At 47.8% G+C, this 24,757-nt stretch overlaps 1 protein-coding gene across 2 annotated transcripts in view; it reads right to left on the reverse strand.

The window, feature by feature from the left end:
- Positions 1-16,863, reverse strand: part of LOC115617228 (collagen alpha-1(XXVII) chain-like) — a 154,861-nt gene extending 137,998 nt beyond the window's left edge. For both annotated transcript variants that reach the window (XR_003994535.1, XM_030507476.1), the window contains exons 1-3: positions 16,283-16,863; positions 7,194-7,264; positions 520-1,952 (exon numbers count right to left, since the gene is read on the reverse strand). Coding sequence is in view for 1 of the 2 variants with exons in the window: in XM_030507476.1 (XP_030363336.1) it covers positions 520-1,952; positions 7,194-7,264; positions 16,283-16,338 (1,560 nt within the window). In the remaining variant the exon portion in view is untranslated. The remainder of the gene's footprint in view (positions 1-519; positions 1,953-7,193; positions 7,265-16,282) is intronic.
- Between the last annotated feature and the right edge of the window lie 7,894 nt (positions 16,864-24,757).

A 24,757-nucleotide genomic window follows, 5' to 3' on the forward strand; every position in this document is an offset into this window, starting at 1 on the left:
GAGCAATCTCAGTACTTGCATTTACTGGAATGGGACACTTTTGGAAATGGGAATTTTGGGTACATAACAGATTAATAACCAGTGTTAAGTAATAAATACTCTGTGGCATGTTTTTGAGCCACTTGAGCTTTCTTTGGAAGGTGACCAGCAGTTCTGCCCTCCTGGCCCCGAGAAAAACCAGGGGTGAGGAACAGAGCCCCAACTTAACCATCAAAATTAAGCAGCAACTTGCAGGAAGGAAGGTGGGAATCAATTTTTTCCCTTTTTTTCCTTTTCTCAAATCTAATATTAAACAATAACTTTAATCAGAAACTTTAGGAGCATCCACCATCACAGAGCACTTGAGTTTACAGCAAGATACGTGCTAAAATCGTGATAATCAGGAATATAATAGTGCTTGGCTGATGTTTTGAGCTGTCACATTCTTCGTGCTTTATAGAAATCCTTCTAGGTTATGGTGTGCCAACCATTCAGCTGAGCTGTGACTGAGAACAGTCAGCGTCAAGAGCTTGAACTTACCTGAGGTCCTCTCTCTCCTTTCACTCCTGGATATCCCAGTAAAAATGGAAACGGAGTGGGTCCGAGCGGGTCAAAGATTTGATAGCCATCAGTGCCAGCTGGGGTTGTGAGGTTGGAGGCCTGTGCCCTGGCTCTCAAGATGGGACGGGCAGACCCCAGGGGCAGTTTGGTGTACACCAGAGGGGTGTTACTAGGATCCACTTTCCTGGTGGGGGACGGCACGTGCTTCTTTGGAACAGGCACACTGGTTGGGTTCTGTCTTAGGGTCACAAAGTGGATGTTGCTGGTTGTGTTATCAGTCACCCTCCTCATTGGCTTTACGGTACTGGGTGCTTTAGAGGGCTCAATGGTTGGGTTTTGGTTGATCTTCTTTTTGGTCTCTTGCTTGGACTCCTTCCCCCTGGCCATGGCAGGGCTCTGGCTTGTTGGTGGGGCCTTTTTGGCAGTGGGAATGGGAGTTTTCTCCATGCGTGTGCTGGGAGTGGGACGGGACACCCTGAGGGTTGTCACCGTGCCCCGAGGGAGCGAACTGGTGGGTGGCTGTGATTCAGTACTCAATGGAACAGGAGATGGGGCCACTGTGACCTTTGTGGCTTTGGTTGTCAGTCTTGGCAGTGATGGTGGGGATGATACCCATGCAATGGTTGTCGTACCTGAACCCCGAGCCTTGAGGGGTGCAGTGACCCTGCCAATCTCCAACAATGAGGCAGCAGTGGTCAGGTTTCTCAGACCCTGCAGTGAAGGCTCCATATGCTGTGGGGTACTGGGGGAGGCATTGGGATCCCTGGGCAGGAGGGGAATGAGGGGAGGCAGGTTTGGCCGGTAGGTATCTGCTTGCCTGCACTGTTTCTTCAGGTATTTACAGTAATGATGAGCTGCCTTGGCGGAAGGATAAATATCAAACTGGCAGATGGCTCCTTCAAACTGCACCGAGTGCTGGTTTATCTTCCCAAAGAGGAAAGATCCATGTGGATCCAATGCCTCGTCCTTTTTGTAATGCAAATCCGCATGTACTCTGCGCTTCCCACAAGAAGTAAATAAAGTGACTGTCTGGCCACGGATGTTGATGGCCATATTGTGCCATTGGCCATCATGGACATTGTAATCAAAATATACAGAGCGCTTGTGGCCCACATAGACTATGATCTTCCCAGGCACAAACTGGATGCCCAGCTGCAGTTTCCTCTTTTTGCTCTTGACAGCAAAGAGAAAAGCATTGTTGATGCGGTGGGAGCAGAGGCTCAGCACCAGGAGCAGGTCAGTGCTGGAGCCTGCAGGGAGGATGGTGCTGAGTGGCGCTTCGACGCGTGCTCTCTGAGTGAAGATGACCCCTGATTTGAAAGGAATGACTCCTTGAGGAACTGTACGTGATGAGGACCATCCGCTCGATGGCCTTTTCCCTGACAGGCCCAGTCTTTGAAGAACATCCACATCTGAAAGGGAAGCATAAAGACAATGTGAGGTGTTGGGCAGCCCAAGGGCTGGGTGGATGTGGGAAACATTAAACCAGTCCATGCAAAAAGGCAATCTCAACCATCCTCTCACACATATACATTCAAACACTCAGAATGAAGAGCACATAGCTCTTCTGCACATCATGTTAGGAGCAAGTGCATGCTCTACTTGGTTACCAGCAATTGCTAAAATGCGTCAGCTCCATGGTGTGTGCCTGGCCTAGCCATCCTGTCCCACTAGGGACCAGCTCCAGATGTTCTGGAGGGAGCTGACCTCACTACAAGGAAATGTCCCACTGAGCACCAATAGTCCACTTCTCTGGGATTTAATGCCGAGTGCTGACCACACAGCTGGAAAGGAATTTGAACAACAGACTGAGCTGGGATTGCAAAATTTTATATCCCCAGAAGGCAAGAAACGGAACTTTCGAAGGGAGCAAAAGCCTTGTATCTGTGTGTCTCCAAATTAGTAGGAAGGAGCTTTTGATCTCTGAGACTCTGAGGAGTTTAGGGAAGCAAAGGTGCCTCCCAGCATGAAATGATTGCACCTAGATTGCACTGAACCACTTCAGGTTCTCAAAGCAGTAGATTTTCCCAGCAGATCATCTTACAGTCTTATTTTAAGAGGTTGGAGGAACCAGACTTGGTTTGTGGAGGGCTGAGAAATGACTTACAGAGGCTGCCGAGCAGAAGAGGTAAGACTTGCCTCCAGCATTTGCCACCTGGGAGATAGGTGCCTTGTTCAAGACAGGATGAGAGGGATTGATGTCCTTTCTCCATCAACCCCAGGAGAAGTCCACAATGGACAGACGTGCAGAATCCTCTGGTTTCTGGCCCCAAAGTCTAACAGGAGTCACACATAGCTCCAAGTTCAAGGCAGATTAACAGGCAGCAGCAACTCAGACTGGAGCCAGTTGGCGGCAGTCTCAGCTAAACTACTGAACTGGGGAAGATGTTGAGGTCCCTGTGAGGTAAATGTGCCCAAACCTGAAAAAGGTGCTGATGCACCCAAAAGGTTGTTCTCTTACTCCAGCTCAATCATTTGGTCTAATAAGATGTTACTTACGCGTATCGGCACTAGTGTGGCCAGGAGGACAGTGATTGTCCCCTGTACTTGGCACTGGTGAGGCTGCACCTCGAATCCTGTGCCCCTCACTACAAGAGGGGCAGTTCTGGGCCCCTCACTACAAGAGAGATATTGAGGTGTTGGAGCAGGTCCAGAGAAGGGCACCAGAGCTGGTGCGGGGCCTGGAGCACAAGTGTGGTGAGGAACGGGTGAGGGACCTGGGGGGGGTTTAGTCTGGAGAAGAGAAGGCTCGGGGGGACCTTATCGCTCTCTACAACTACCTGAAAGGAGGATGGAGCGAGGTGGGGTCAGTCTCTTCTCTCAAGTAACAAGTGATAGGACAAGAGATAATGGCCCCAAGCTGCACCAGGGGAGGTTTAGACTGGATATTAGGAAAAGTGTCTTCACCAAAAGGTATGTCAAGCACTGAAATAAGCTGCCCAGGAAAGTGGGAGCCACCATCCCTGGAGGTATTTAAAAGACATGCAAATGTGGCACTTAAGGACATGGTTCAGTGATGGACCCGGCAGCGTTACATCAACAGTTGGACTTGGTCATCTTAAAGGTCTTTTCCAACCTTAAAGATTCTATGATAAAGAAAGGCTGTAGTGATTACCATTACACTACGACTGTTGAAAATGATCTAGGATAACTATTTTCTTCCCTCTTCCCTGTCCAAATCCCCATTACTCTGTGACTCTCACGTTTAAGTGCTCTTTGGGGAAGCTCGCTTGGGCTGTATAATCCAAATGCTGATCTTGCAAGTTAAGCATTTAACAATCAAATGCAGCAGTGTCCATCATGTAGGCACATCAGCTAACACCATGGGACTGTAGCTTTCCTTGATTAAAAGAAGTAAATCAAAGTTTGTCTAAAGAAAAAACAAGCTCCTTTACTAAAGGGGTCTCGGAATTCGGCTTATTTTACTCTTAACTATTAAATATTCAGCATAACACCCAATACTTGGAGAACTGGCACTTAAAAGATATCCTCAGCGTCGTCCAGAAGGGTTGTAGACTCAACCAGTCTGAGCCCTGTAATGTTGCTGGCCAGGAAGGGAGAAGAATAACGAGGAAACCTCTGTTCCTTGACTTTGGCAAAAACCTTGACCATTTTTGCAAGAACAAGTCAATCAATATTTACTTTGTCTGGGCTCAGCTTTAGTCTCACCTTTCTTTTTTAAGGCAGCTTAACTCATTTCTAGCAGACACTGCCATGGAGAAGATGTGTCAGATGTGAAAGGGGAGGGAAATATTCCCACTCTGTGCAAAGCAAATAACTTACTGCACAGCATGTGCAAGTGTTAATAATGGTGCTTCTCCCATACTATGACATCCTTGGTCCTCCACTGTTTTATTGCCATATTGCCCAACGGGGCTGTCCCTCAGCATAACAAAAGTAAAGCATTCCCCTCTCTGCACTAGATGGAGGATTCACAGCAGTATCTTCGTATTTCCAAATCTTTACTATTTCCAGAGCCCATGAAATAGTAAAGGCCAAAGCCTTGCTTTTGTAAGTGGGACCCTTGCCACATACATCAAAGGCACCAGGATTTAGCCCTAAGGAAATACATTTACCACTTAAACCAGGTGGAAGACTCCTCCGACTTGTACATGTACTTTTAGGTTCTCTCCCAGAGACAGACAGTGTTGTCTCTACTGGCAGAGATGTTTTACACTCCAGGAGATATTCATTTGGTCGCTGCTCTGCAAAGACATAAGAATGTGTCACTGCTCAGAGGATGCTGCTGTTTGTAATACCAATGCAACTGCATCCAACGAGGCTTAAAGGAAAAAAAACACAACCACTCCTTTGCCTCAAAACCTACTAAGGTAGAGCCAAATTCTAGATGCCTACGCAAAACCTGATGAAAAGAGACCTCATACAGGACATGAATGTGGACTTTCCAGCACCAGGTCCAGGCACACAGCTCAGGTCTCCAGTGCACCCAGCCCATCTGCCTCTCCATCCCATGCTGACTGCTGGTGGGGCACGTCCCCTGGGATGACGGGATGTCATCAGCTACCATAAAACACAAGGTAATTTTTGGCCTCCTTAAATAGCTCCAACTTTAGCAAAGCATTTTTTCCCCTTCAGATTTTTCCCTCTGTAGATTTTTCCATCAAAACACGTATTGAAAAACACATTCACTTCGAGCTGCCTGGTCCCAGGTGCCTTCAAGCTAGTTACAAGCATTCCTGTTGCAACACTTGGGCAACTGGGAAAAGCTTTTCTAACAGACTCTGCGCATGAAGTGAGATGCACAGAGATTCCTGAACAACCACATGATCATCTGTGAAAGAGGGGATGTTTTACTGCTCCATCGCTCTCTTTCCCTCCCCGTTTCCCCACGCAAAAAGCTTTACAAGAAACAGCCAAAAGGCAGGAGAGGAATAACTTAGAGCTTCCTAGATTCCAGCAGCTGAGATGTGATGCCCACAGCTAAAATTGGGTTGAATAAACACTACGTTTCCAAAAGTTACTGCCCAGACCCTTAGTCAGTGCACATCAGATGAACTCACTAACCTCATGATGTTTTGGATTTGTAACACTTCTGGGAAAACCATCCTCTGCATTCCCTGATTTTCCAGTGTGCGGGAAGACCCCTAAGCCTTATAGTAACAACTACAGTGTTTTCAAAAGCCCACGGCATTGGCTTAATTTCATCCTCACAGAGATCTACAAACAAGCCCTTGTTGCTTTTGTAAATCTCATGTTTGGAAGTTCTGAGTGATAATACAGCCTCAAGCCACCAGTGTTTCCTTACAGCCTGTGCTTCCTTGGAAGTGTTGACTTTCTGGTACCCCAAGGAAGAGCCTGTCTGATTGTGGAGAAACCAAACATCACAGAGAAAGCATCTCAGAGAGGAGTTATCCACCACACTAAGATAACACAATAGGAGCAAAGTGAGAGTTTCTTTTAGGTTCATGGTAAAAATCAAAAGCCATAGCACCACCCATAATTATCATGGGATTAAAATGATGGATAGAGATGAGTCTAAACAGCATATTAAAAATTGCCTTGAAAAGAGAGATGCCAAGACACAGTATTTGTTCTGCCTCTTTATGAGCTGACATAAAACTTGCTCTGAAAACTGCTTGACTAAGTGATTCAGCCAGATGTTCACCTCTTCTGCATTGAGGCACAAGTTGGAAAATATGACATTTTTCAGAATTGCTGATGGCAGGGATGGATTTTCTTTTTCCCCTGTAAAAAAGTGCTCCATGGGCTGGCTTACAGCTGAGCATTGACCAACTTGCTATTTTTCCTTCATGTTTTACAGACTAAGAGGAGAGCCCTGGAGCCTGCTAGTCCACTTATTATTGTCTACTGGTTGCAGAGGAAGCTGCTCAGTTCCAGCCTGTACCTGTGTAAAGCATCCATGTGGAAGAGGTGTTACTATTTTGAGAGGAGATGGCTCCTTTACAAACAGAAGCTGCAGAGATGCTCAGCTCCTGCTATCAACTGTAAAAGATAATTGTTTTTCTTGGCTCTGAAGCTTTCCATCTCTTTGATTATTATATCCCAACTTTTTATCCTGTCCCAAGCAGCACTAGGAAAGTGATGCCTGGAGAAGGGACGTAAAGACAGGATGAAGGTGTGAAATCATTGCCTTATAGAATACCCCCACTGCAGCACAGAGACAGAACCAGTCATTCTACTATTAACCACCACTGTAACATATTTCTTCCTTAAATTTGCTTTTACTTTTAGAACTGACATCATTTCTGTATGCACAACATCCTGTGTGCCTGCAGAGGCAGGATTGGGTTGCATTCAAGTCAAGGTAAAACCTGTCTGCCAGAGATGCTTAATTCCTTAAAGCTCTGGCCTCAAGGGGCACTTTCAGAAAGCAGTTACATCCCAGCAAGTGCAGGTAGATGCCAATGACATTTTAGTGCTTCAACCCCGCTAGTTCCACCAGACCGAGAGGCACTTCTGGAAACCCTGTGAGGCACATAATCACCTGTAAAACCTGGTTCTTTTGCCAGCTGTTAACTGCATCATCTATAGCATCAGTACTGCAAAGATCAGCAATAAATGCATCTAATTCTGTGCACTAGGATCAGAGATTACTAAATGATGGTCCTAAATTTATACTAAAGCATTTGGCTTTTACTTTGGTTGAAAAGAGAAAGAAAAGTGCAATTTACCTTCAGAATTTCCCTGTGTGAATCCCAGGAACCAGGTAAAACATAATACAGTCCAGAGAAAGCAGAATCCCCTGAAATTGGAAGAGAAAATAATGAGTTTATACAATATTAGTAACAAAAACTAGCCCCCCTGTTAAGGGTCTTCTCCTTGATCACAAGTTTAGCAGAGTCAGTGCCTGCATGTCTTTGGGATATGGAGAATGAGTGCTCAGCAGAACAGCGCTTTCTTTTGACTGAGATCTCATTTTACTACTTAAAAGTCATCTAAAGCCTGCTGAATTCGGTGGAATGTTTTCATACTGGTATTAGGGGCCATTGATCAAGCCTTGAATTAGGACCAGACCAGCGTTTTGAAATGCAGGGATATCAGTGCCAGGCCAGCAGCCACCACTGCTACTCTTTGGCACTCGCCCCATCTAAGACAGAACATCCTAAATGCAAGAGGATGGAGAAATAATTAAAAACTGAGAGGTCAAAAGACGTGCCAGGAGTGAATGTGATGTCTATTGAGGGTATGGGTAGAAAATGGGCTGACATGCAGTGACACGTTGCCTTCATCTCAGCAAACAAATTCCGTGTCCTAATGCTTTAACTACATGCTTAAAAATACTCTAAATGTACAAAATCCTCCATGGATCTATTTCTCTTTTTACACCCAGATACATAGATGGGAGCAGTTTCTAACCACTCAGCACTTTGCTGTTGCCACTAATGATTTTCTCACTAGCTTGGTAGAGCTGCAGACTCCCAAGCACAGTGCTCTCGCAGACCCCTTCATGCCTGAGAAGGAATTGGACAAACCTGTTAGCTCAGCTTTAAGCCTTGAACTGCCATTGAAAAGCAGCAGCAGAGAGGAAAGCTTTTACCAGAAAGGTAGCTGAAGTCCCCCTCCTTCCCTCACCAACTACTTTGATTTGCAGCCAAATAACGAACATAGGAAACTCCTTGGTCCAACTCACTTAAAGCTGACAGTGGAAAGTTTGAAGATTGAATTCCCTCATCTTCTAGAGATGATATTTAACAGCTTGATCAGCAAGGGCTGCTGGAGGGGCAAAAATGTAAACTACAGAAAGTCCTCAGCCAGAAGAAAGCAGTGTGGGACATTCACAGGTTGTTCTTCATTTCAGCCAAGTCAGCGCTAACACCGAGATATGCAGAGCAATGCCAAAGCGCAGCTTGCTCCTCTCTTTGGAACTGACAAAGAGAAATCATTTATCACATGGGATTAGAAGCCACTCTTCTCCTGCCATCAAGCTTTAGCGCAAGAAAGCATCCTCTGAGTCAACATATTACCCTAGGCCAGATCCTCACTCAGTGCTGGAGACCCTTTTCCCACAGCTAAAATGAAGCCACGGTGATTTACACATCAGCGAAGAAACCTGGCCTTGAATGTAAAAACTCATGCAGGAATCCAGCCGCTAACTTATATTTTAAGGCTTGAAGGGACAAAATACTGGAGCAGCTCTGCATGGGCTGGGAACCAAATGAGATGGACCACATCGTTCTTTGCTGTTTCCATTACCCTAATGCTGGGCTGCGCAGTTCAGGAGCTCTGGGGCTGCTTTAGTTTATGCATGAAGGAAAACCAGCTTGGAACAGCCAAATCATGGTATTCTTCTGCCATGTCCTATAGCCAGGCATACGCTAACCAGGAAACCCTCACTGTGCTCAAGAGATCTCCAAATGGAGAGACTTGGATGTTTTCTGCCTGCTTCATCCCATTGAACATGGCTGGCAGGCTGAAGACATTGCTGGGTCCACAGGGAGCTGTTGTCCCAGTTCATTGCAGGGATGCAGGAGGGGAAGTAGAACAGATGATTCTTCATGGCTGCCTCTAGCAGCCTTTATATGACTTAAAAGAAGCTAAAATCAACTTCATAGAAAAACCTGCATTTCTATGCTCACCTCCAAGAATGGAGTGTTAAGATGTGGACACAATTCCACATGTGTGTGGAGCAAAGATCCTTGCTGGGTATCATCAACTGGGTTCAACTACCTGATGGGGGCACAGCAAGATGAGAGAAAGAGAGTGACCAACATGAACACCAAGGGCAGCAGGATCCTCAAAAGCAGTAATAACACCTTTCATCTGGTGTGGATCAGATTTGTACTAACACTGGTACACACAGCACACCTAACAAAGTCCAGATCTTTCTCTGAGGGATACCTTCACAACCCAAATCGGCTTCCAAAGCCCTCCTTGACCAGCACAGTGAAGGGAACAAGCCGTAGGGGAAAATCCAGCACGTAATTTCATTCCAGTGACACTGACGGGGCTATAAAGGAGACGAATGCTCAGCGTGGGATCCAGCTGGCCTCAGCCCTGCTCCTGGACCCCTCAACACAGCCAATACCGTAAGAGCAGAGAGCGGGGCCGGGTGCCAGAATGCTGAAGAAAGACACTTTGGCAAAGTTTACCAACTTAATGGAAAAAGCAAAAACAGGTTCCAAATGGCAGAACTGTGACTGATGGGGCTGGTAATTATGGCAGGCTTTTATAATGCAGGCTCTTTTTCTGTTACGACTCTGCAGTGACAGGATTGCATAAGCAGCTTGAGGAGCCATAATAAAGGAAGATTCTTCTCCTTATATAGAGCAATCAAACTCGCCTTGCCTTTATCTCAGCATCATCCCACAAGCAATGATTTCCACAGAGATTCTATCAAGAGGTACCCACTAAAGGCATTTCTTTTATTGAATATCAGAATGAGGATCCCATTGCTAGTCACTAGGTGAAGAAGTGCCCCTAAATACATATTATGCAAGCTCGTGTGAACCCTAAAAGTTTCTCAGTGCAAACTCCCTTTATAGCAAACTGAAGCTACTGAATGCAGCTTAATTTTGCTTCACTTCTGTTTGCGAACTTCTGTGATCAGTCCATGGGAACTAAGCAGTGCCAAACGCGCATGGCAAACGACAACAGAGAGTGACAAAGCAGCACAAAGACTGGTAATAACACTTCTCAACCTTAATGGTGATTTTTAGCATCTTCCCAGTGAGGAGGTAGGAGCCAAGAATAAGCATCCTGAGGAGTTCCCACAGAAAGCAACCAGAAGGTTGAGGTACCACTTCTGGCAGGGCTTCAGGATAGGAGGTCTCTGCACATGGTGGTCTGCACCAATACAGAGACCTGATGAAATCACAGCTGCTCACTAGAACACAGCTGCTCAATCCCTGGCAGTGTTCAAGGCCAGGTTGGATGGAGTCTTGGGTTGCATGGTCTAGTGTGTGGTTGGAACTAGATGATCTTAAGGCCCTTTCCAACCCTAACTATTCTATGATTCTATGAACTGCAAAAGCATGCCCTGGGTTTTCAGCTTCCAGGCTCGCTTGCCATCTTCTTACCAAGCACTCAATGATCAGACTTCTGGGAGCAGCAAGTGGTGACCTGGATGCTAAAGGAGAGTTATCACCTCTTCAGCTGGCTTGTGCACAGCTTGTCTTGCTGCTACAGCCCCAGTAAAGTCGAGGTGGCAGCCTCAAGAGCAGTAGTAAAGGAAAAATCCTTTTGGACATATCGGTTCTTAGCTGACAACCACTGGAATAAAGTACTGCACTGAACTAAGGTCAGTAGTAAAACAATAGTCTCTAGGGAAGACTTGGTCAGGAATTATCCTCCAAAAAAGTGCAAGTTTGACAAAGCTGAAGCAATCTGTAAAATAGCTGTGATCAGCCAATACTGCAGTTTCTGGAATTGGTTGGAACAACTTCAGCTTCTTTAAATGAAAAGACTTGCCCCTTTCTTAAAAAAGAAGTCCAAATGATTTTGACATATTTTTTGGTTAGATGATAGGTTGAAGCTGAGGAAAATGTTTCATGGGCTTTATTTTGTTTTCTCCCTCATTTATAGCGAGGAAATGTCTTTGAAATTGCATTCTTGCAGGGTGGAAAAATGATTCTCCCACCATTCTCCTCCACTCAGGTGCATTCTTTTCTGTCCAAAAGACCAGAAAGCCAGCTGGATGTGGAAAATGGGTTTTCAAGAAAAGCAAATCTACATTTCTAGCTATAGATCAGACAGTGTATCATACAAAGAGAAAACTTAAGATCCTTTGCACAAGACTGGAGGTGATATAAGACCCCCAAGCAGTTTCAATAAGTCAGTGAGAAACAAAAATCACAACCTACATAGTGAGGCTTCAAACTGCACAATGGTATCGATTCCACTGCCAGCTTTTGGGGTCGAAGTCTTATTTTGTACTAGTATCATCCTTTGCAGAGCAGATTTCTGCTTTCTTGTCAGGGCTTCTGGAAACTCTATTTCTCCTCTCACCCTCAGTTTCTGGAGGGAGCAATGGGAATATATAGTTACATACATGTCCCTGTATCAACCCTGCATAACCCTTTGCTGGACCCTTTCTGCAGTATAAACCATTTACACCTCCAGTCACAGATTTTGTCTGGTGTACACAGGCGCTGTTGCAAAGCCCAGCATGGTAAGGGAGATGACTGCAATGGCATTCATTTTGAACCCCCATTCAGCATCTCCATCTTTAAGACAAAGAAGAAAGCACACAAGCAGATATGTCCAGAGACATATATTTCCATGGTCATTTAAAAAAATACTGAGGAATCTAAGGGTGATGTAGAAACTGTTCATTTTAAGTGGGGAAGAATGAAATTCAGTACCCCTCTATAAGATTTTAATGTTCAAAAAGCTCCCCCAAAATACCATCCAGCATCAAGTACATAAAGCACCCAGAATCCATCCCGCTCCTCCTAGAAGCATGTTTACCAAACCTGATTTATAGATGTCAAGTAGAAATTAATTGCATGTGAAGCCATAAGGGAAGAAGATGATGTGGGACATCAGTGTGGCTGCCTGAGTTTGACAGTGCTCTGACCAGAGTACAAAGAAGAGGGTTACAAAGATTGTCCCACCATTATTACTGGAGACTCCAGTAGCCCAAATGGAGCTAGTATGGGAAACTCTCTTGACCAGACTCCAACCCATCCTTGGGGTGATTCTAAATGGGAACATCTGAATTCTTCCACCCTGCCCCAGAGCTAGGAGCATGTGTGCAAAGCCAGGAATTCCCAGGGTTTGTCTGGCACCATTTCCGCCCAATCTAACCTTAATTCAGGATGAAAATGCCCTCAGTGCTGTGCCTGTAGGATCTATCTGCAACTGCAGCCCAGAAAAAGCTGCTGCTTCCTTCGGAGGCCCCCGGTATCAGAGGAGGGACCCATCGGGGGCTGACAAAAGGCAGCAATCGTTCACAAAGGGGAGGGACATTGCTCCTGGCAATGGTACAGCAATAGGTCTCAACTACTGCAAAGCAGCTTCGCTCTCCTAAAGCCTGCACATCAGCCAGGCACAGGAGGGTCTGGATGCATAAAGACGTGGTATTCCTCCCCCAGAACTTACACCTCCTCTTCATTTTCCCTTCTCCAGGAGGGAAATGCAGATCTGCATATGCAGAATAGGGAGACAAAGCATCAGCGTGGCCAACCCTCCATCCTGCAGACACCTCACACCTTATTCTTTCAGTGGGTTTATGCTGATATCTGCAGGCAGAGGAATGGACAGGTTTCAAACCGCTGGTCCTTGTCCTCCTAATTGGGAATTAGAGCTTGGGTATTCATTGGACAGAGCTGGCCCAGAGCTAACCAGCCCCTCACATCCTACATGCAGGACTGACACGGCTGTGACGACTGAAACACCCTCCATACACTTCCCAGCAGCTTCCCAACAGGGGATCTTCCCTGACAACCCATTACTCGGTCTCCTCTTTGCTCCCCACCCCTCTCTGCCTGCGTTATTGACTTTGCTGCTGTGTGAAGTGACAACACTCACTACTGGCCCTTGCCTTTGTGTTCTCAGTTAGTAACTGGAGCCCTCGACAAACAGAAGTGCTAAGCGTGATCTGTCATCTAACTCCTCTTTTTGTCCTTCCAACAAGCGCCTTTGCATTCCTTCATTTTGTGAATGGGGTTTGGCAGAGCCGTATAGAATTCCCCATTGTTTCCATTTGCACTTCACTAAGCGTCCATCATTTCTACTTATGCCCCCAACAAATTGGCAAAGAAAGAGGGAGGGGAAAGGACCCACATGCTCAGTGTCTGTCTCTGGTCAGAGACTTCCTACAACCCCCTATGCACAAGACCTGGGCAACTCTTGGTCAATAATGAAACCTCCATAAACACTGGTTTCAATCAGGACAGATTTTATCCCCCTGACCCATCGCAGAAGGGGAATGAAACTGGAGCTTTATTAAAGGGACCTGCTCAGAGGGGCACACTGATGCAGCTGGAGGGGGAGACCTGGACACTGGACCTCAGCTTGCAACCCTGGCTATGACACTGCCTTTCCCTCCTGGGACACAGCTCCAAGAACCTCTGCAATTGCCTCCCTGCTATCCCAAGGCACCCAGCACACACACATCATTTGCTTGCCTATTGCTCCCATAGCTGAATTCGTCCAGCAGTGCTATAATTCATGCCCAGATCACCTGCTTGGCTTGCATGCAATGGTCCGTTCCTCTTAAAACAGGAGCTGTGCCTTCCTCCAGCCCGCTCAGGCCTTTCTGGGGCTGACCCACTGGGTGCTGTACTGCTACGCATGCAGCTTCCTCACCCAGCACATGGGCCAGGCAGCCCAGAGCAGCATCACACCAACAGCCCAGGGCTGTGACAGCAAGCAAGCACCCAGGAGCATCAACCAGACCTCCTCCATGGCCAGCATGCAGCATCAGGGCTGGAAGGGGCCAAGGTGGCACAACCACAGCTGAGTGCTGCTGTCTGGAGATGTGCTCAATGCATGGCTGAATGCAGAACCTTCTCCTGTGGTTTAATAAGCCTGTGCATTCTAAAAATGCACCAACAGAAATGATCAAGAGGGACATTTTGAGCTCGCAGAGCCTGTAAAACTTTGCGTTCTTCTGGTTTTACAAGCTTTGGCTGCTCGAGCCAGGACAAAGCTTCAGCACGCACTGCAACTACTTCTCCTTCCCTGGTGAGCCAGGCTTCCCACTCCCATCCATGGGTCTCCTGCACGTCTGGCAGCTCCTCAGCCACCAGCCTGGCTCCAGAGGATGCTGCAGGAGCACTGGGATAAGTGAGACCCCCAATGCCATGTGGGAATGCACCAGAACATTCCCGTTACAAGCTGCCCTCAGGCAGCACAACCCTCATCCACCCAGAGGATATCTTGATGGTACAAGGGTGGCCTCAGGAGCCAGCTCTTGACTCAGAGGACCCTCTCCAAGACTAACGGCCTCAACAGGAACATCCGGCTGTGGGAAGGGTAAGATGCACAGCACTCTGCCAAGCAAATCAAAGCCCAGCACCAAAAAGCCCATCGGGAAATAATGCAAAGGGTAGCAAGCGACGTCTGCTGAGGAGGGAACGGATCAGCAGCACGCTGGTGGGGTATTGGAACCAGAGGAGATCCTGGGAACAAAAGGCACACGCACTCAGAGTCACCAGAAGAGACCAAAGCACACATTTCCCATGGCACTGCAACACAAAACCCGTGCACAGCTCTGGCCTGGGACACAGATGCAAAACCAGATGCAGACCTGCAGCGAGCAAGCAGCATGGTCCATCATTTCCTAAACCCATCCTCAGCAGGGTCTGATTCTCCTGGGACTCAAGCAGGATGTCCCCGTCCTCATCTGTACCATGGCTGTGGTTACCTTCTCCATCGTGCTCACAACTCGGGGCTCTGTGCAGTGGCAGTGCCTTGTGCCAAGTATCTCCCCAGAACCAGGGCCCTGCAGTGTGAAGCTGCTCTTGGTCTTTTAAAGCAACCTTTATCTGTGTGCTCCCCTTTCCACTTCATCTTTGACACACAGACCCCCTCACACAGTCCTACACTAGCATTTCGCTCCAGACTATGCCCAGCATCAAAAAGATGCAACTGCAGTTACCAGCATCCCTAAGCATGCCGTAGCCACGTCTGCACAAAAAACCCACCCTAAAGCACTGAAATACGGTCCTTGTGAACATAACCCCCCACAAAACCTCGAGGAGAGCTCTTTGCAGCCCCTGGGAGCAGTTCTGCTTCTCTCCACATAACTCCACACACACAGACACAGGCAGGGAGAGCCTGCCTCAGCCTACAAAGGAAACTGCACATTCATCCACATCCAGGCTGCGGCTGCCGGCAGCGGGGTGACCCGGGGGTGCAAAGAGGGGGGGTATTCCCAAATCCCATCGCCCCGTTGCCCCCTCCTTTCATCCCATCTCCCAGCCCCGCCTGGCAGGAGCAGAGGGATCCTGCTCACAACTTTCCCCAACTGCCAGGCAGAAGAATCCCAGCCTTTTCCAAGGGAGTGTCGGTAAATCATCATTACATCCGACAACGCAACCAACAGCGGTTAACCCTTTGCTGCTCGCCGGGAGGAAAAACAACAACAACAACAGATTTAACAATGGAAATAGTAAAAGCTGGTCCCAGCTGTGCGAGAAAGGGGTGCGTGAGCGGTGGTTTTGTACATACACACGTATTATATGGATGGGAAGAAGCAATTGTGCGCCCGTGGGTGCAGCGGACACGCGGGGAACGTGCCACCAGCACCCTCTTCCTCACCCGCGGCTCTCCCGCTTCCCGGAGGATGATCCCAGGTATTCCTGCCCCCATATGCCGAGGGAACGGGGTCGGGGAGCGATATCCCAAGAGAGGCTGTGCACACCCTCACCCCTGCCCGGTGGAGGTGTGCGAGGGGGAGCCAGGCGCTGGGATCGCCGCTTCCTGCATCCCGCATGGGGAGAACATCCCCCCGGAGCGGTTCCCGGGCTGGGGGCTCCGATCCCGGCTGCATGGGAATGGGGGTAAAGGGTGTTTGGGGGTTCTCCTGCCTTTCCCGGCTCCAAGCCCCCAGCTCTCACCCCTTCCGCACACCGCAGCCGCGCTCCCCCCCTTCTCCTGCTCCAGCAGCGTGGCCTCCCTTCTCCCAGCTCGTTCTCCTCTCCAGCCCAGGAGTTTTCACATCATTCCCTGGCAGAGGAATGTCTCCCCCCCAGCCCATTCCCGGGAGCCGAGCTCGCTTCCCGACCCTCTCTTCCCTTCCCGGCTCCCCCGCACCCCCGTCCCGCCCGGGATTCCCTTTCCCCAAGCGCCGGGAGAAGCCGGACTTTGTACTCACCCCCTGCCTGCTGCTGTAGCTCTGAGTCTGGAGACCGGCTCTGATTCCGGCTCCATCACGTTTAGTGCATTGTCTCTTTCGGGCAATTTTTGCGGCAATCCATCAGAAAAAGGGGGACAGGCCGGTTTGTGGGTACATCCTTCCCAGGAGCTCAGCTCTCTGCCTCTCTAAGGGGCTCAGCTGTGTCAAAGACACCCCCTGGCCCGGACGGCTCACTCCTTCCTCCTTCTCTTCTGGGTCCTTTTGCTTACACAGATCTTTTAATCCCATTTAACTCCCTCTCGGCAGACTGCAATTACCTTGGGAAAAAGGAGAGAGAACAGAAAGTACACGCTAGGAAGCCAGGCTGGCCCATGGTCGCTGGATTTCTTGCCTCTTTTCTTTCCCCTCCTTATTAATGGTACAATTTCTGTGATCTCTGATTTCCAAAAGTCCTTGATTTAAAGTGTTTGGTTGGTTGTTTTTTTTTTTCTTAGCTGTTACTTTGTTGTTTGGTTGGTGGTTGTAATTATTGTTTATTTTGCAGTGCAGATGTGCCTCCCCCCCCCCCCCCCCCCAAAGGATCTCTCCTCTGGACTTAGAGAGAAGAGGAAAAGGCAGATTTGGAGAAATGAAAATGATTTAAGGATGTCTCCGCAGCCTCTCTCTGCTGCCCTCCTCTGTAACACTGAAGCACTTACAAAGAAAATAGTAATACAAAGTAAATAAATAATTAATAAAGAAGAAACTCTTTTTGGCCAGAAGAGCTGCTGAGAAGCGATGAAGACCCTCCCAGGCTCCATGGAGGAAGGCACAGGCCCCTGCTCTGAGGAGGATGCTGGTGGAGGGGGCTGCTCCTCTCCTCTCACTGCTTGGGGCTGTGAGCCCGCTGCCTTCCACCTAAACCACCATGGGCTGGCAGAGGACCCTGTTACCAGGTGTCTGCCTTGGCTTTTCCCTTGGACTGGTTGGAAGCATATGGAATGTGGGCTTAGGCTAGCAGGAGAAAAGCCCCCCATATCCCTGCTCCCATCCTCACCCTGGTCCCACAGGGAAGGGGTTTAAGTGGTGGCATCACCCTCCCTCCTCCTAGCACCAAATTATGGAAGCAGCAGCCGGGAGTACAGGGAGAGGGGAATGAGTTTTCTTGTACAAGGTCCATAAGTATAAATCAGATCCCAAGTCCACTTTAGCCAGCTCTGCCAGCAGAGGGGACTTTTGCACATGAATTAAACCTTCATCCCTGTGCTCCCTCCTCTTCCAGCTCTGGCAAAGTCCATCCAAGCAGGAACCCTGCCACTGTGCGCACCCTGAGGTGACCAACAGGTCCCTCTTTTCCACACCAGGACACAGCAAACTCCTCAGCTCTGTGGGGTACCCTCAGGGCAACCCATCACACTGAGCCCTCCCAACTCCTCCCTGCACCTCTGGGTGCCCCCTTGGCCCTGTTCCCTTTCCCCTTGCACAGCATCCCTGCCTTGGGCACTTACTTTGCAGCGAGGCGAGAGGCTGGGCAGCATCCCCTCGCAGCCCCATGTTCATTGGCATTCATTTGTCCCAGCAGCTTACAACAATTTCTATTTCTTAAAATAATAATAATTAAAAAGGACAAAAAGGAGGCAAAAAGCCAAAACGACCACTCAAACCCCTTTCTCCCTCCTGTCCCAGGGTGTCTCCTGTGCTGGGGTTCACGGCCCCCCCGCTTTCTGGCAAGGCTGAGGTCCCCCCAAATTCAACAGATAATCCTTCCCCAGGGCTGGCTCGGGCAGGTACCCCTCGGGCCGTCGCTCCACTCGTGGGTCATGGATACTGCAGGGATCCAGGAGTGAAGAGACGCTGCGGCCGGGCGCTGGGAGGGACATGGATGTGAAAGAGGTGGGAATTCTAAGGCTGCCCTTGTCCTTTTAAATAGCTGCAGGCAGGGACTTGGCTCCCTGGCGGGGGTGCCCCAGGTATCCGGTTTCAGCAAACAGCAGCTAATGAGCAGAGATCCAGCCTCCGAGGGGCAGGTTCCGCGGCTCTGCGGGGCAGGGGCACCCCCGGGTACCGCATCGGGAGGCGATGGGGCCGGGGTGATGCTGGAGGAAGGAGGGGAAGGCTGCGGGTCACTGCTGCTGCAGGGCAAAGGACAGGTACTGCGAGGTGCTGAGCGTCCAGCACAGGGCTGAGCATTAATACTGAGCCACCCCGCGGGCTTGCTCCACAAAGGTAACTTGTACCTTGACACGTTATCCCCAATACATGGAGAAGGACTCGGCAGAACTAAAGCATCTCGGACCTGGATAAAGGCACTAAACTTACACAAATACAGCCACAAGTAGAATCAACGTCGACCCATCAAGTACCTGAACTTGAAGCAAAAGGGGAATGATGTTAGTATAGAACTGACCTGACTCAGCAATGCAGGTTTCACTTAAAAAACTGACCTAAGAATGTGGCCAAAAGTTGAGGTTTCCACCATAAATCAGATCTCATATACATGATGTCTTCTGTTTACCGTGCTAAGGGCTTTTCTCCTTTAATATATATATTTGACTTAGTTGTGGTTTTGCATCTCCCAATTTCTATAGGCATAAGGTTTTATTCATACTTTTGCTCTGAAGCATCTGCATTTTGCTCCCTTGCTATTTCAAAGCAAGAACAAACTTTGAAACAAGCAGTTTTATGACTGGGGTAGATAACGAACAGTCTCAGAATCCACTGTCCTCAATGAAACCTCAATGAGTGCACATCCAGGTACTTGTAAGAAACTCCTATGTCCAAACAACCCTGCTTCAAGAGCCTCTGCAGGGCCAGGAGCTCCGACCACCCATCCAGAACAGCTTTGAGGATTAGCACTTCAGTGACAAAAACTTGTCAGAAATCACATAAAATCTTAATTTCTGAGCTCTTTTGTTTCCCAGCTGTTTTTTCCATGTTTCTCCGTCACGCATTCCTCATATTCCAGCCAAGCCAAAGTGTTTAAGATGAAGCTTTCATCTATTAAAAAGTACTTTGCAAAGAAGTGTGTGGGAATTCCTGTGCTCCTTATATCCTTCTGCTCTATCTTTTCTCTCCTCCAAACCCCGGAGGTATGTAATAACCTTCCTTCCCCTCACAAAACCCTGCTCTACAAAGACAAGAACAAGGCCTTGGCTTCCCAGAGTGAGGGACAGAGAGGATGTGCTCCATCATTGTGCAGAGATGTATGTGGGATGCATATTGGGGAAGGACTGGCAATGCTTCAGGCCCAAGGACCACCATAACACACACTTAGCGCCCCATCCTCCAATACTCTGCACATATTTTACTTAGACGAACGCTTTCAAACTTTCAAACCAAACACATGCATATAAGCTTTGCTAACACGGAGACATAAATGTAGCCCAGTGGTAGGAAAAACGGAATTAGTTTAAAACAAAAGGAAACCCAACATTGCTGAAGCCAAGGCTTGTGCCAAGTGAATTCAGGTTCAAAAATTAGACCTCATTCTTCAAGAAGAGAAAAGCCACAACATATGATCTGAATAGAAATATATTTAGCAGATTTATTTGTCTTCCCTTCCAAGTTTAAATAGAAGCCATTTTAAAACTCTAAACAAACTGAAGGAAATCAGCACAGCGGTGAAATAGAAAACTGGGCGGGGGGGGGGGGGAAGGAAAGACTTGGAATTGACTGTTCTAGTTTAATTAGCCAAAATAAGAAAAGGGGAGGAGGAAATGCTGCCACACACCACCCAAGGTGGGGAACAGGGAACAGAATACTTACTTTTGACAAAACACACCTCTCCAAAAAAGCAGCCTGTCATTACTGCCTGGATAAACACAACGTTTAAAATATCCAGCCGTATTTAGCCAGTTTCCAGAAGAATCAGATCCCACCTCGCCAAGGATCTGTAGCTCGGTTCAGCATCAAGGCTATTTATTAATGTAATTTTGCCTCTTTGCTCCCTTTGGAAAGCCAAGCGTGAAGGCATCTAGGAGCCATGGTGAGCACACATTACAGCTGGGCTACATCACTCACAGTGCCCAGCTTGAAGGACCAGAGAAAGACCAGACACTAACCTGGGTTTGCCCTCCCAGTTTGGTTTGGCCTGAAGAACAACACTGTTCAATCATCTTTACCTTTGCTCAAGTCAGTATCCCGCATCACCCGCTGCCTTCAGAATTCACAAGGAATCATAGGGATATATTTGGATAAATACCCTATTCAGGTTGAAACCCATGGCATGGCCAGGCAGAAGGCAGAGGCAGTGGGAAACCCAAGGCACCGGAAAAATCCTGTGGGAGGGATCAAACAAACATGTAAATAAGGTGGGATAAAGAGCCTTTCACTGCCCTCTGGGCTGAGCATCTGCACCCAGCCCAGATTGGGAATATCTAAACTTGGTGCCTGGCTGAGAGCTGCTGGAGCTGTAGGGAAAGGGAACCCACCCTGTGGGAAGGGACATTGCCATGGAGGGTGGTGGTCCCTGCAGTCATGGGAGGACACAGCTATATGGCTGTGCGGTGTGGTCCAGGAACATTTATCACATGGAGAAGGGCTGGATCCACACCCGTGACCTCAGCAGGAACAGATGATGACCCATCCACAGAAACAGGACTCATCCCCATATAGTCACTATAATCCAGGTAGTGGCATTGGAGGGACCAGCCATCCTGGGCCTCCAGCTCCTGGGGATGTCTTGTTGAGGGGCTGACCTGGTACCAATACTGCAAATAGCAGCAGCCTTGGCAGCAAGAAGCCCCTGGAGATCTGTAGTAAGGGGGCCTGGTACTGATCCGTGGCTGTTGAGGCGGCACAAACATTAATGCCAAAGTGACTGTTTCTATCCCTTCTTGCTCCCTTAGAGAGCAGCCCAGCCCCTCTGCCCTTACATGCTCCACGCTTTGCTGTAATGCTCTCCCAGGTATGTAATTCCCTGCACAGGATTCCCTAATCTCTACACAACTGTTTCTGTATTTAACATGACCATGCTGGCAATTCTCACACTCATGAGCTCCATTTGAATGACTACCACTAGGTCAAGCCCTGAACTAAAGTCTTTCTTACCGTGTAGGGACCTGCTCATGAGCAAAAACCTGCTGATGAGCTCCGCTGGGTTGCCGATCAGTCTCTCCACCCATGGCACAGTCAGGATCTACGTGAAGGCAGAAGCTGGCCCGGATAGGGTCCAGATCACTGATGCTCCTATTCCTTTTCTCTCTCTGACTTCAACCATCACTCCAAGAATAGGCTATTTCAGCTGAGGAGCAGAATACGCAGCAACTTGTGACTTCAGGGACTGCTGTCTTACAGCTATTATGTGATGCAAAAGCTGCTATGGGTTATGTCGCTTGTTCCCAGTGTGCTATGGAGAGTAATTATACAAGAGATGTTCAGAAAGCTCAAAACCCATGTAACCAAGCTACTGCCCAGTGCTGTTTCCCCCTCTCTGCAGTGTGTCTGACACAGCCCATCCCAGCCTGTGCCACAGCGCCAGCGGGGACATGTTTGAACTTCTGCAGCTGTTTGATGTAAAATGTTTTACATTCTTTTCAGGAACACTAAAGGCTTTTGTCTCTTGACCAGTGCTCTGGGGATGCCACGTCTGGCAAAGACTGATCTTTCCAGCTATACCATATCATATCAGGCTGCCCAGGCAGCAGAGAGGCAGGAATGGCTGTTAATCATTAAACGGAGCCTTTTTCCATTGGAATGAAAGGAAACACAATGCAGCAACACAAGTCCAAGCCCACCCTTCCCAAGGAAATCATGTCTGCTGATTACAACTCTGTCATACGTTTCTATTTAGATATTTAGAGAACTACATGCTTTACAGGGTAGCTATAAAGCAAATTGTTCAGGTGATACCACAAGCAAGCAGGTTGAACTGATAGGTAAGCTACAATTGAGTAAGGCTTTGTAATGGAATGCTTTGACAGGAAGATATTAGAGCTCCTAAATCCTGCCATTTAAGATATAAGGCAAAGGCTGCCTGGTTTTGCTAACATCCCTTTGTTTTCCCTATTTGTCCATGTGTTCCTAAGCTGTATTCAGTCTATGCTTGGTTTAGGACCTATTCAATCACTGGTGCTACTGGAAAATACAAGAGAGTCAACAATAGTGACAAGAAACCTGGAGAGGGGCTTTGGACAAGGGCCTGTAGGGACAGGCCAAGGGGAATGGCTTTAACCTGCCAGAGGGGAGACTGAGATGAGCTCTGAGGCAGAAGCTCTTCCCTGTGAGGGTGCTGAGGTGCTGGCACAGGGTGCCCAGAGAAGCTGTGGCTGCCCCATCCCTGGCAGTGTTCAAGGCCAGGTTGGACACAGGGGCTTGGAGCAACCTGCTCTAGTGGAAGGTGTCCCTGCCTGTGGCAGGGGGTTGGAACTGGAGGAGGTTTAAGATCCCTTCAACCTAAACCAGTCTGTGATTCTACGATCAAAATCTCTGTTGGGCTGCTGCATGTGAAGCAGCAATTCTTCCATTCCAGAGGTTTGCTAGTTAAATGCAGTAACACATCAGCAAGCACAAGTGATTTTCCCACCGGCATGCCAAAGGGCCCTGTTCCGCTGGTTAAGATGGACGTGTGTTATCCTGAGTGAGTGCAGGTTAGGTGATGTTTCTCTAAAGAAAGAGCACATCTTTTCTTCATGAAACAGAACCACCCAGCGAGCCTGACTTGTACTGAATACACTGGACAACACTGGGGAGCTTCAGACAACAAACACTGGAAATGCCAGCTACCGAGTCCTTTCAGAGAAGAGATGCTGTTTGCTCTGCGGATGCATATGCTAAACACAAGGACATGGTGCTTGTGGCAGCTGGAGCTCATTTGCACACCCAGCAAGCCTCAAGGCTGAGGTCAAAAGGGAAGACAGAAATCAGTGCAAGACCGTGGCCTTCAGGAGACAGCACGTTACAATGCAAATGCCTGGTACAAAGATTTAGTGCAAGGCAAAGTAAGGCCGGGTCAGATTCTACGTAGTTTCAGTCGGGAGGGGAAAGGAAGAAGAGCTTAGAAAGTATCAAAACAACTCTTTGTTGCCCAACATTGAAGGTAACACTATTTAAAACAAACAAAAAGCTGATTGTTTGTTTTTACAAGTAAAACAAGGTTTATTTGTTTTGCTGTAGGAAAGATACTTTCCTACAGCTGCAGGAAACATAACCCTGTGCCCTGGTGCTGGTCAAGCCTGTGAGAGCACTTTATTGGCTAAAGGGAAATCATACCTGCCTTTGGCAGGAAGAAATTGAAGTGGAAATGCTAAACCCAGGGCAAAATGAAAGAAGGTTGACACTAGACAGAGCTGAGGTCTAGTCACCCTCACTAGGCTCACTAATGACACCAAAGAAGCTTTTTGAGCAGTGGCAATGATGAGACACCCCTTCATATACATACATTTATACTTAAGCAAAAGCTTGTACTCTGCTCAGTTCTGAGGTATCAATGCCAAAATGATAGCAATTTGATTTGTGTAGTTTGAGAGTAACTTTAAGACTCAAACCAGCAGGGAATTGCTTAACATAATCTAAGATATACTGGACTACTGAGCACCATTTCCTTTAACAACTGTATTCAGCTATTCTGCAATGGGTTGCTCATCACTATTGTAATGAAAAGCCACATAGCTGGAAAGAGATGTCACCTTGTCGCCTCATTTCTTACCAGCTGTTTGGCCCCTGATGCCTCACAATGAACCACTCACCTCTTCTCTGCCTGGAGGCAGTGGTGTCCAAAGGGTCACACGCTAACCTAGATCTCAGCACAGCTCGGTTTTGGTTTACACTATTTCACTGACCTGCAAGGTGACCTGAAGCAACTTAAACCATTGCTTTTGTGCCACTATTTTCTTGTCTCTAGAGTGAGGCTTGTGATATAGATCATCTTATGTGTAAAGAGGTTTAAGACCTTCAGACATAAAGCGCTGCCAGTGAACTGTTATTACTTTACTATGCAGTTGGCAGCAGCCTCTGCTGCGGGAGAAAGTGTAAATCTATTTCCCAACCAGCTTTTATATTCACTCCAACTTGCCATCATCCAGATGCACGGTTCATTAGAGATCGTGCACAGTTTTATCTGGCTGCAAAGTCCCATGTGAAAAAAGCCCTGCTGATTAGACATGCAATTCAAATACATCTTCTGGAGTACAGTAGACAATTCCTAGCACTTTATCTGCACTGACTGAAATGCAATCTGTGCCACTTAGAGCAGAACAATGCTCGATTTCTTCATACTTCGCTTGAATTGCTAACACATAAAGCAGAAACACAGCCCATTTTCACAGAGAAGTTCTCTTCTGACATACTCAGTATGCGAACTGAGAGTACACAAATCTGCTTCAAAGCTAATAGGCTTCTTTTTTCTTCCAGCAAACACACTTCTTCATATCTACACACTCTCACTCTCTTTCCACTTCAATAGCAATAGTATTTGGTAAAGCTCTCCAAACTGGAGCCACTGCAGAAAGGCTGTATTTACTGATGTTTGGGTAAGAACTAATAAGAGACGTGGTTGTGTCTCTGTTCCTCCAGTTA

The sequence above is a fragment of the Strigops habroptila genome, chromosome 15 (assembly GCF_004027225.2).
Source record: "Strigops habroptila isolate Jane chromosome 15, bStrHab1.2.pri, whole genome shotgun sequence".
Classification (NCBI taxonomy): Eukaryota; Metazoa; Chordata; class Aves; order Psittaciformes; family Psittacidae; genus Strigops; species Strigops habroptila.